General features: G+C 38.4%; 2 protein-coding genes across 2 annotated transcripts; one reads left to right on the forward strand and one right to left on the reverse strand.

Moving 5' to 3' along the window:
* The first annotated feature begins 611 nt into the window (after positions 1-611).
* Positions 612-7,494, forward strand: LOC141908432 (uncharacterized). The gene is made up of 13 exons (XM_074798480.1): positions 612-667; positions 765-988; positions 1,335-1,517; positions 1,614-1,717; positions 2,274-2,427; positions 2,833-3,003; positions 3,324-3,515; positions 3,654-3,732; positions 3,911-3,982; positions 4,028-4,252; positions 4,484-4,543; positions 4,646-6,711; positions 7,086-7,494. Exons 1-13 carry the CDS (start codon positions 612-614, stop codon positions 7,352-7,354), a joined length of 3,855 nt encoding a protein of 1,284 aa, XP_074654581.1. The 3' UTR covers positions 7,355-7,494.
* LOC141909347 (uncharacterized) lies at positions 7,378-11,864 on the reverse strand. Its single transcript, XM_074799767.1, has 3 exons — positions 11,065-11,864; positions 9,854-10,019; positions 7,378-9,351 (listed from the first exon to the last, which is right to left on the reverse strand). Exons 1-3 carry the CDS (start codon positions 11,650-11,652, stop codon positions 8,939-8,941), a joined length of 1,167 nt encoding a protein of 388 aa, XP_074655868.1. The 5' UTR covers positions 11,653-11,864; the 3' UTR covers positions 7,378-8,938.
* Positions 11,865-12,185: the final 321 nt, after the last annotated feature.

The following is a 12,185-nucleotide window of genomic DNA, read 5'->3' on the forward strand; positions in this document are numbered from 1 at the left end:
TAAATATTTTGTCTAATTTTCTTAAAATGAGAAACAACTATCAGAGTTTTGTAACTAGAATCTATTTCAGTGTTATGTCTGCCTCGTAAATGGAACATAAAAAAGCACGTAACATTAACAAAATATTACTCATTGATTGTTCTAGAAATATCCATTAGATCCATGTTAGTTTTTTGTTCCATCGAATTTATCTGCAAACGACAAAACAGATTAATCAATCATTTAAAACAATTCTATTTTGCCTCATAATCAATTCCATGGTTTGCGACGATTCATTTCCATACAAATAATCGTTTGCTTTTACCTCATGAAAATTCATTTCGTTGTCCATCAGGGGTTTATACCGCACGAATGCCTTCCGGCGATGCGGTTTGTGCTAAAAATCATATTGCCACGGATGTCATACAAGTTTTGTCTATATCTGTCTCTTTTTTTATTTCCAAACAATGTAAGAGAAAAAAGTAAAAAACAAACATCTATTTGCGTAAATTTGCCTGACGAGACCGAGGACATTAACAAGAGGATCATTATTTTGAGGACCAACTATTATCGTTATTTTGAAAGAATATTGTAGATTACAACCTTCCAAGGGATTAAGGGATTGTAGAAAAATGGAACATGAGATAATACAGAATGTAAGGGAATATAAAAAGAGACGTATATTCTTGTAAATTCGATAATGAACGATTAGAAAGCGCGGACTCATTGAAAACAATACACTATAAATATCGGATTTCAAATCAACCATTTTCATCAATTTATAGATTATCGAAATTCGAACGAATCGGTTTCAAGCGAATTTCAACCGGTACTGGTCTGAAATCGATGGACGGCCACGAGATCGATTGGTCCTGGGCCAGTATTCCTAAAACAATACGTCAGACCAGTTGCGTATTTACTGTCAGACTCGAAGGGACATCATCGGTCACGTGGAAAGCGGACGATTGTTTTAAATTGTCCAGATTCACGTGTAAAATCCCAGATCTGAGTGAGTAACCCAGAATATTCCATCCTATTATAGAGACATTGATGAAACATTCCGAGTACGTGTTGTTGCGATGATATATTAAGACAAAATCTGACAATATGAAAGAAAATGTTTCCTCGAGCTAACATTCTTTTCGACGTTTAATTGACTCAATTCTGATAGTACCTGTATTCCTGAAGATGACTATTAGGATATAGTCTCGAAACTTCGAACACACGACTAGCTCAAGGAGACATTTTTGATTCGCTTTTCAGCCTAAACTCAGATCATTTCATTTTCGTTTTATCGGGTCGGATGTGAACTCAACACACCTCGTACCGCACGGTTTACAGTATGCTCATTCTAGGTTGTACGCATCCTATTGGACTTGAAGATGGATCATTTTCGGACTTCCAAATCGGAGCATCTTCGACTCCATCGTGGAGTCATTTACCATCGAGCGCCAGACTTCATAATCAGAATTCCGCTTGGTGCGCCGGAACCGGAAGCTATATACAGTTTACATTTTTACATCCGTTACATTTTTTCGGTATGATAATAATCTGATGGTTTGTCTCGCAGTAGCGACTAATCAGAAAGTTGTATTGAGAGCATTTCCTTCGAAATTAAAATTTTTGCTTTGTAGGAATTCAGACTCAAGGTTGGCAAAGTTCTTTCGTTACCTCATATAACGTGTCTGTACTGCAGAACAACGCGTGGTCGTCAGTATTCAACCAAAACGGCGGAAAGGTATGTAAAACATTGCGAATAGAATGTCTTACGTTCGTCTCATCAGTGTTCGATACACTTTGTATCGCATGCGAAAATTTGTTGTTAGTCGAATAAAATACTCTAATCCGTGTCAACTGTAGATATATGAAAAAGTTCCACAATAGAATTTTATGCGGTGGTGATTTATTAAAACGAAACCACAACAGTGTCTGATAAGTTGGTTTGAGTGGTTTCCACCTGGGGCCGGTTGCATAGTCATGGCTTAGACTTAAGACCAGTCTAAGACCAACTTAGTTCTATAGCCAGTCTAACAACTTAAGACCAATACGAAAAATAAATATCTATCTATATATCTAAGACCAGTCTTAAGATTTAAGACCCCTTTTGGACTTAAGTCATGACTATGCAACTGGCCCCAGATGCTTACTGTTAATGTCAAGAGCCGAAATTTGTGGTTTCGTTTAGATAAATCTTCGAAATTTCACTGCATAAAATTATATTGTGGGACTTTTTTATTTCGCATGTTGCTCTAGTTAACCAAACCCTCATCGTATAAAATATGTCAATGTCGTAGGTGTTTCCTGGTAATGAAGATGGTGAAGGCGTGTTGACTAATTTCATTCACGAGCCAATAGAAGTTGAAGCGTTAAGGCTTCATATCACAGGTGGTAATGGTGCTGGCGATTCTACAGAGGGATGCCTTCGAGTTGAGATACTCGGCTGTACGGGTATGTGTGCGAACACTTTCCCGATGAAACGTTGAATCAGGGGCGTATCTAGGAAATTTGGGAGGCAGGGGTCAAGAAAATGAGGCATTTTTCAGATAAAGCAGCCATGGCATAAGCTACAAGCGGGGTCCCACCCTCGGTGTGAGATATTTTTTAAGAAATAGATCGGATAATCCAAAAGGATGAACATAAAATTTCCATCGTAACGAAGAGGGCAACCTCAGTGGGAAGCCCCCCCCCCGAAATCCATCCCTGCCAGTGGGAAGGCAGGAGTCCGGACCTCCGAGACCAAACCCGAAATCTGCCCCTGTGAATAAGCCCTGCTGGGCGATGTCAACGTTTGTTCGAACATTCTATAAATTTGATTAAGCCACAAATGAATTTAAAAGGAACGTTTCGATTCAGATGATGGTTCATGGAGTGATTGGAGTTCATGGTCGACTTGTTCCGCTTCGTGTGGATCTGGAATTACTAAAAGAACTCGGTTTTGTAATAAACCACGTCCTCGACTCGGTGGAAAGGATTGCGCTGGTGACGATACTCAAACAGACACTTGTATCATTCACGACTGCCCTGGTCAGTATTACACATTACGTCACGTATTCATATTATGTAAAGTGATCTACGATTGGCCCATACACAGGATACCTCTATTCAATCGACCAATGAGAACTAAGAACACTTAAATCGACGTCATGTCTTACTTCTGGTTCAGAATTATTTAGATTCTGACAACCATCCGCTCTTCCGAAAGTGGAATCATCTACATTCTTTTTCGATTGCAATGTTACGAGGTTTCCATTTTTGCGACGTCACTGACCATCAAATTCTTGCGTCTCAGTGAAGGCAGAAATCTTCTTCGTCAATTTGATTGGTTTTATATTTTGTTTGCTAAGTTGATGGAGGTTGGAGTTGTTGGGGAGGCTGGAGCCCGTGTATTGTACGAGACGATACAGTGTTGCTGAGTAAGAGTCGCTATCGCGTATGCGACAACCCGGCTGTAGCTAATGGTGGACGCGAGTGCTCCGGTGAACCAAACGAATTTGCCCCCTGTCGCCAGACAGTGAAAGCAAGCGATGCAAAGAAAGGTATTAAATCAAAACTCCTTGATTTAATCCGTAAATTCGAAATGATTTTGTATGACATCAAAAAAACATGATAATGTTTTATGTATTTTTCATATATTCATAATTTCCGAAAATGAGGTATATACACTTTTATTCTAGTCTTTCAAACGGAGATTTCTGACTGTGATTTTGCATCCAGTGGCTACAGACTTGATAACGCTGCATTCCTTCGCGTTGTGTAAGTGAATCAATGAAAACCCGCCCTGATATCGAGTCATCCATATCATACACAATGTTTACTATAGTCATTTCAGATAAGGATATTCAAATATTTGTATCACGATAAATCAGAAGAATATTAGGCAATGACAGATTGTAAAATCTAAGCTGATATTGTCATTTATTATCAATTTCAGTAATATGAGTAATTGTGGTTTAACCAACCTACCTTCAGATTTACTCCATCGCGCCAATAATTTGGAGGTTTTGTGAGTACGCCCAAGTTCAAGTTCAAGTTCAAATTTATTTCACAGAAAGCATGACAGGCTATGTACACAGGTTGAGAGAAAACCAACAATAAAATTTACAATTTCTACACAATGTTCACACGGACCTATCTCAAATAAAAAGAAAACAAATTACAAACCTCTTTATCAAAATGTTTCTCTTTTCTACAGGGATTTACGTCAAAACAATCTGAACGATTTTCAAATACATCAACACAAGAGCTCAGCAATTCATCTGCGACATCTGTTACTGTAAGATTTTCTAAATGAAAGAGAAATCGGAATGACGGTTTAAATGTATTGTAAACTTTCCGTAGACAAAATATTAACCTAATTGGCCATACATTGACAACAACCACAGTGACCTGGTTCTAAATTCGATATAATTCTAAAGTCCAATTCACTTTACGAAATATCAGAGAACCGAAACTTCAATCTCTTCTAATTCTCAATCATGTTGCTTATGTTTTTTTTTTGTTGCAGGGATCGTAATGTCGAAGTTGATTACGTAATTGTAGCTGATCACCCACAGTTGAGGACTGAGTACGAGTCATAAGTCATAAAGTCCTATAGACTCCTCTATGGATCTTTTGCGTGCCGTTATTCTAAGTCATTGATGTTTTTCATGGATTCAAATATTTTCAGCTCAGATTTTCGCGGTGTCCAGATCAATTTGGGCGGAAGTGACGTCAACGACGGACAGACTGAAAACATACCGTGCAACGAACCGACGGACCTGACCATCGTCCGGGACGCTGATGACGTCATTACCATTCGATGTTTCAATTTCGACCTATCGCATTTGAACGATTATTTCTGGGACACCAACCCGAAGAAGATTCGAATCCACGCCATTTCGGTGACGATGACACGCGACGTATCCGTACACTACAACCTTGAGATCGTGACGTCATCGTTTACGATGGCGGAAAATGTCGGATTTCTGTTGGATTATGAACCGACGCGTTCCCGGATGTCGGGCTGTACGGTGCAATTCATGCGTGCAAGGAATTGCAAGCGACCGACGCCTCAACTGTTACTGCTGCATTATCAAACCAGTGAATCTTCCATAGACATTTTAACACGGTTTATCCGTAGTCCGTTTAAATGTAGCGTCCCGAATGAACCGCTGAAAGTACCAGAGTTTGACGATTTTCAACTGAAAATGTCCATATTCTGTGCCAGAGAATTACACGAACGAGCGAATTCATCCGCATTGACGACCACAGTTTTGGAGCACGTGATAAGTTTATCCACTCGAAATATCGGGCCAGATTTCTCGGCTTTAAAAATTGAGTCGGAGAAATTTCGTATCGATTGGAAACCGGCGCGAGGCGTCACTGAGCACGAAATACCAACGTTGTCGTCCAATGCGCAGGCGCAACAGATGCTGCGAATAGCCGCCATTTTGAATGAGTTCGATAGAGAAATAAGTGAACTTGAAAATAGAAACGAAAACGAAGAAATTCGTCTGGAATCCGCACGAAACATGATGAGAAATCAGAGAAATCGCATCGATTTAGCGAGAGCAAACCTTGGCAAGAAAACACAGGCTTTAAGAAATTCTTTACTAACACTGGATAAGATATCTTCGGAGTTCAATCGAGCCATACTGGCAACTGAAGCGCCTCGGGCCAACTGCGAAATACATCTAAAAACTTCCGTAACCGTTAATATTTTGAAATCAATCGGGACGTTATTCAGCGGTAAAGTAGTGACGTCAGTGCAGGAAATATCGGCACAGATCGGACTTTTAGATTTACTAGATGCGATCGAGTTCATATTAGACTCAGTTCGAAAAATAGTCGCTGCAGGGAACGAAGCATTAGACGCTAAAACGAAATACGGCGTCGATTTTGAAGACGTCGAAAAAGGATCGGAACTGAACGTGAAGATGGTAGTTTGGGACGCGTTGTCCAGTACGGTAGATACGCATTTCGATAAGGAAAAAGTGATGGCCTTACCTGGATGTGCGGCGTTCAGAAAACTGCTAAAAGACGTTACGCTTTGGGGTAAATCGATGACGCAGGAGACGATAACTTTAGCCGCTGTAACGAATGACTTTTTTCTCGCCGAGGAAAATGCGGATGCTGAAATCAGAAACTATGAGCGATTCGAGATAGAATTCGAGGCAGCTTTTACTCAAGGTTCTGTGACTAGTGAATTGGTGGTAAATGCCAGAATGCAGGCGTACTATTACAAGGAAATTGCTTATGACGCTCTTCATAAATTCTGTCGGAGTTTTTTCTATCATTATTTCATCGATTGCCCGCGGCGAGTTCGCCCTTCGATCGGCGACTCGTTAAAAACGATGTCCATCAAAATGAATTCGGCGATCAGTCTGGATTTCAGTCGCTTGTATTTCGATTGTTTTACGAAACCGGTAAAATTCGAAATCCAACTGAAAGACGACGAACGAATGAACTATTCTTCCGTCTGCGCGAGTAACGAATGCCCGATAAAACATCTCCGAGAAAACGGAGAGGTCTATTTTGAATTGAATCCCGATGACGTGACATTTATCGGTTATGAAAGGATTCGGGTGACGGAAATGAGAGTGTTTTTGACGGGAATTCGACCGGTGAAGGATGATACAGTTATTCGTGTTTCGTTAAGTACAGCGAGCGTGTTTAAAGATAGATATCGGTATCATGATTACCAGTTCAGAACCACTGCTAGAAAGATAAACTTTGCCTACGTGGTAAAGACGGGTAAGAGATTAATTTTTCTATTTTTCAGATTACCTCCATTTCACTCTCATAACTTACCTTATTGTGGTAAGTAGAGAGAAGTACTTTTCATAATGTTGATGAATGCCATTAACACCGTATAAGCGGTCATTTTTGAAGGAAGGTAAAATCTTCAAATTAAAAATGAGATAGCAAATCGTAATGATGATATATATTTTCCGCTAATACAACTCCTATTGTGGCCTCCTTAAAGCTGATATACGAATCAAGGTTTTCCGTATATACCCGGGGACTATACGGGCAACGCTCGGGACTGCAGCGCCATGGAGTTCTTTTCGTCCCTAACGTTTTTCGTTTGTAAAGATCTTAGATTCTCAAGCTGTTATTTTTTCCAGGTGTGATCAAAGAGCACGCTTGTATGTCGGGTACGTATGCGAATTTATTTACAGAGTTACCGCCGTTTACGAGGTGGAAATTGGAAATTTCCGAACGCTTAAACCCAAGTCTAGACATCAGACAGTTGAAATCAGTCAGTTTGTTTTTATTAACCCACGCAACTAACACAGCGGAATGTGATTTCAATAACAATCTATCCGGGTATAGTTCGACTAGATTTGATATTGGTGATAAAGGGAACGCCCCTCTATCACTGGAATGTACCTAACTGTATCCAGTGGACACATTTCAATCATGGACTCTAAAACAAGTATCTAATGAAATATGAATGTTATGTGAAGTCGTTCTGTGTAGCTGGCGCTGTATTTAATAGTTATTAACTGACACAAATCAAGTAAATATAAATAGATGGTGGAATAAACTTTCTAGCATTTGATTTCTTCATTTTTGTCTTAGTTTACTTTGTATGCACATTTTCAGATGTAAAAGTGGACCATTTTTTTGGATCATGTTGTTGCAAGAAACAAATGTTTAAAACACGCCCTACCAGAACTTCCATAGAATCAAATTTGAAGACATTTTTTATTTCAGGTTTCAATTAGTATATATTTCATGCTGTACAATGTGATAGATTTTATATTACATAATCTATATACATATAAACATTTAAAATATATACACTGGTTGAACAGTTTTCACTCTCAAACTGTTTTTTTCAAAATACAGTTCTTGTGGGAATTTTTCCGTTAATCATATACCTATATAAATATATTCATAACTGGTTTGGAACAAATTATTTACAATTTTTCGCAATGCCCAAAATATAGTTTGAAATGCGTGGAAACGTAGCCTTCATTATGTAAGCCTATTGAACAAATTGTTCGATTGAACAACCAAGAAATGGAGAATATAGTGAGGTTTTTGTTTAGATCAGTATTGGCCAATGTATTCAATAATCTCTATATGTTTTTCTTCGAAGTTCTTTTTGATACACTACTATATCTTTGTGTAAATGTTCTCTGAATTTTTCTACTATTCTGTATTAATTAACACGATAAATAATAGATTAACGAAAAACATATTATAAACCAAAGGCAAAAATATCAAAAACATTTGGAACTTGAATTTCTAGTTCGGCTTAAAACTTGTCAACAGTAAGACCACGTTTACTATAATAAAGAACCATATTTCAATTTAGTTTTTTTTAAATAGATTTTTTATTATTTTTTTAAATTAAAAATAAATGTTTCGACTAGAATTCATACGTTTTCACCAAATCCTTTTATCACAGCGAGTTGATGTGCCCAAGAAAAACAACCTTATTCTGGTGGCTTCAAATGTCAAACTGCCGGTGACATTTGATATGACCGATGCGTTCTTGTTGTTGATGTTGTTTTGAAGAATAATTCACTTTTTTACATAAGTTTTCACGTAGTCGTCATAGACATAAGATATACAACGATATGCAAATCCTACAGATATGTTTTGCATGATTGATACATGAATTAAGCTTACTAAACTGTGTACATATTCTACACGAAGTGTTGAAGCTTAATATCAGCAGTTTATATTAAAATAGCACCAGAAGATAACATTCATTCATTTCAAATACGTATATACAATGTATCCTGTTCAAGAATTTATATTGAAGTCTACACGTGTACACGGTATTTTGTTTTTGTTTTGTTATTTGTTGGGACTGCAAAACTCGGGGTATGTAAAACGATACCCCGGACCAGACGCGCGACAGATTTCGAAACTTTCGAAATTAGAGTGGATTATAAACGTGGACATGACTGTCCATCGTGAGACGAAGATACGAACATCAGACGATGTCTATAATGTAGCTTTTCTACACATAGAACAGACCGAAAAAATTCGCGTTGGGATCTTGAGAAACCATGGCTAAATTGGAAACATTTACGTATAACTCCTCACCGCTATTTAACTGAACGATGCCTCCTATGTAACTACTGTACTCTGATATTGTATTGGTACTGCTATATTGACAGTTAGACTGTCGTCTGTCCAACAGAAGCTCGGGATGATTACTCATCGGGTTAAATCGCCAGATTCCGTGGTTGATATAAGACGCAAACTGTCTATTCGGTCTGTGTTCGATGAATCTGATTTGACTGTACACGTAGTATTTTCCGTCTTTCGGTATTTGCAGCTTACCGGTGCCTTCCTTATAACTGATACTCCTACGGAATCCCAGACGTTCGTGTTGTGCCCAGTTCACCACGACTCCTGGCTCGTCCTTTGCTGAAAGTACAATCGTTAGAGCAAACTATAAACACCGATACCAACGAAGAGTTTTATCGTGTTTAATAATAATGTTTCGACAGGGATTTCGAATCTGATGGCTCTGCTGGACTTAGCCACGGCGAGGCAGTCTCGATGCTATCAGGTTCGAATCTCTCTCGAGGAACGGCGACTATGTTAACAGAGGCAATGGTACTCATGGATGGTGAGTGAATGTGATGAAAGTGGTCTGATGTTAACTCTGAGTTAACTCTAACTCGCAACTGTGGAACCTGATGTAAGAAACCATTTTACAGTTACTAGCCGCCATTTTGATAGGGTAATTTTGTCCTGTTATGTTGTGAGTCAACACGAATCACAAATAGTTTTTGAAAAAGAGAAACAAATTTTGGGTCATTTTTTTCTCTTTTTTTAAAACTATTTGGGATGCGTGTTGACCCAGTAATACAGGACAAAAGCACCCTGGCAAAATGGTGGCTAGTAAATAAAAAATGAAACTAACGTTCACTTCCAGCCGGGTATTTGTGGCCGACCATGTGAGCAGCGGGAACGTTTTCACGGACGCATTGAGTACCGGGCGGGGACGCTGAGAATCCACCAGTCGCGGACGAGGTCCCTTGGCATAAACTTCCTTTAGTGCGTTCAATCGCTAGTTGACGATCCAGAGCCTGAAACGTGTAACAAATAAATAGAAAAACATGAATTAAATACATGAATAAATTGATATAATAGAAATGTACTTAAAAAGGCATGAAAATCAGTTCACTCAGATGTGAATTGAAAATATCAAAAATGAAATTCATCTCTCAATAATAAAAATAAAAAATTAAAAGCCACATGATCCCGAAACGTTGTATCGTTTATTTCCTATTTCATTTTTTGACGTAGATTAATTTTCGTTTTCTTTTATAGTTGTATAGATTTAAAAGTGTCGATATTTTTTCGCAAATTTCATACGCAACATTCGTGAGAATACTATTTCAAAGCGCTGCGCAATCGATCATTACAAAATATTCGCAATCACGATGTCTTAAATTAAACCATGACGTTAAGTGAAATCGGTTTTTATTATTTCAAATGATATAGATTTATCTACTGTCCTCAAAAACCTATTGACATTGATTAGATATGCGGCAATTGACATTCTGCTACCCTGGATTTACAGCTCATATTGTTTCAGTATCATATATCTTGAACTGAATTGTCTGAATGTATATAGGTCGTTTGTTGTCGCATGACGAAAATAACTTTTTATGGACCTATTTATAATCAAATCCTTTTCACCATAATTCATTCTTTGAAAAACAAGATTTTTAAAGTCTGGAACAGTTCCTTTATATTTGATAACCGAAGTGTGGTCGTACTGGGCTGTGCTATTGATCAACTATGTCGTTAGTGCAAATCCCAGTTCTTTCATCACTCACAATATGTATATATGGGCGTCTTTTTGATGGCGATCATTTGTAATGGCGACTGATTCGGGCCGTTTTGGCCTATAATATTTTTTGAGAACGGAATATGTGATATCAAGGTAAACCAGAAAGAAAAATAATATTAGAAAAAACAACAGATTAGAAAAATAAGATTCTGAATAGAAATAAAGTCTAGGACCTTCTAGACCCATATTCAGTGTTTCTTTTATCGTTCAATCAATTTTCGCCAATTTGAAAAGCCTCACATACAACAAGATATCAACAAAATCTCAATTCTCACCCTTCGTAGAATAATCATCAGGTGCTCGGCCGAGTCGGCGCAGCAAAGTTGTTTTCCGTTGAGATATTTCTTAGGTAACTTGTCGAGTTCTTTGTTTTCGATCGATGGTTGACTGGAAATGTTGACACAGGGAACGCAGAACTCCAGCGATCGGGAATCTTGTTTCAGCGCGGTGCTGGCTTGCGGCGCTGAAGGACCCGGTGGTTGTGGGTTAGTCGGTGGAGCGATGGTCTGCTGTCGGCGATTATTCTGAATTAACAGAATGGTGACGCCGAACGTGTTGTACAATATCAGAAATATCACCAACACGTAAACCAACGTTTTGATGACGGTACGCTGTATTTTCGATTCGACCTTGCTCCTAGGGACTGCGTCTTGTTCCATTAGAACGACAGTTGAAGGGCGTCGCGGAATTCGGTCCATCATTTGCGATGTAGATGACATCGAACCGTTGGATACGACGCTGTCCTTTCGGGTGTAATGTACGCTCGGTTCCTTTTCGAAAACTGGCGGCAATTCCGAACCAACGCTGTCTTTCCGCGCACATCTCAAACCTGGCTCTTTCTCATAAACCATATCCATAATCATAATCTTTGGTTTTATAGATCAATGAACTATACTGAAAATGTTGTAGTAAAATCTGTCTTATTTGATCCATTAACAGAACACAGAACAGTGTTAAACAAAACACATTAATTAAATGGAAAACGAGAAACATCGAAAGTTGGACTTTGCCAATTATCATTTAGCAAACTTCCCGCTTGGGTTTAATTTCGAATTTAGTGTGTTCAGATTTACATGTTCAGATCGAATGTTGAGTGTCGTCAAGATCATGTCAATTTATGGCGACACAAATACAAACCGGGTTTTTAGAGCGCTGATAAAAGAAGACTTTCTTTGTCTATGCCAAAATCCCAGGCCACACATTAACGGGTTGTACTAGGTTAATTCTTAAACAAAGTATGTAGACTTTCCACTTTCGAGGAAATACCAACTAGGAAAAACCTACTTATAAAAACTGCATTCATTATTTTAAACTGCATTACTGCTCTATTGATACTGTATCGTCAGCCTGCGTGTCAGCGAAATATTCCGAATTTTGCATGTGTATGAAATAAGAG

This window comes from Tubulanus polymorphus, chromosome 7 (assembly GCF_964204645.1).
Source record: "Tubulanus polymorphus chromosome 7, tnTubPoly1.2, whole genome shotgun sequence".
In the NCBI taxonomy this organism is placed as follows: domain Eukaryota; kingdom Metazoa; phylum Nemertea; class Palaeonemertea; order Tubulaniformes; family Tubulanidae; genus Tubulanus; species Tubulanus polymorphus.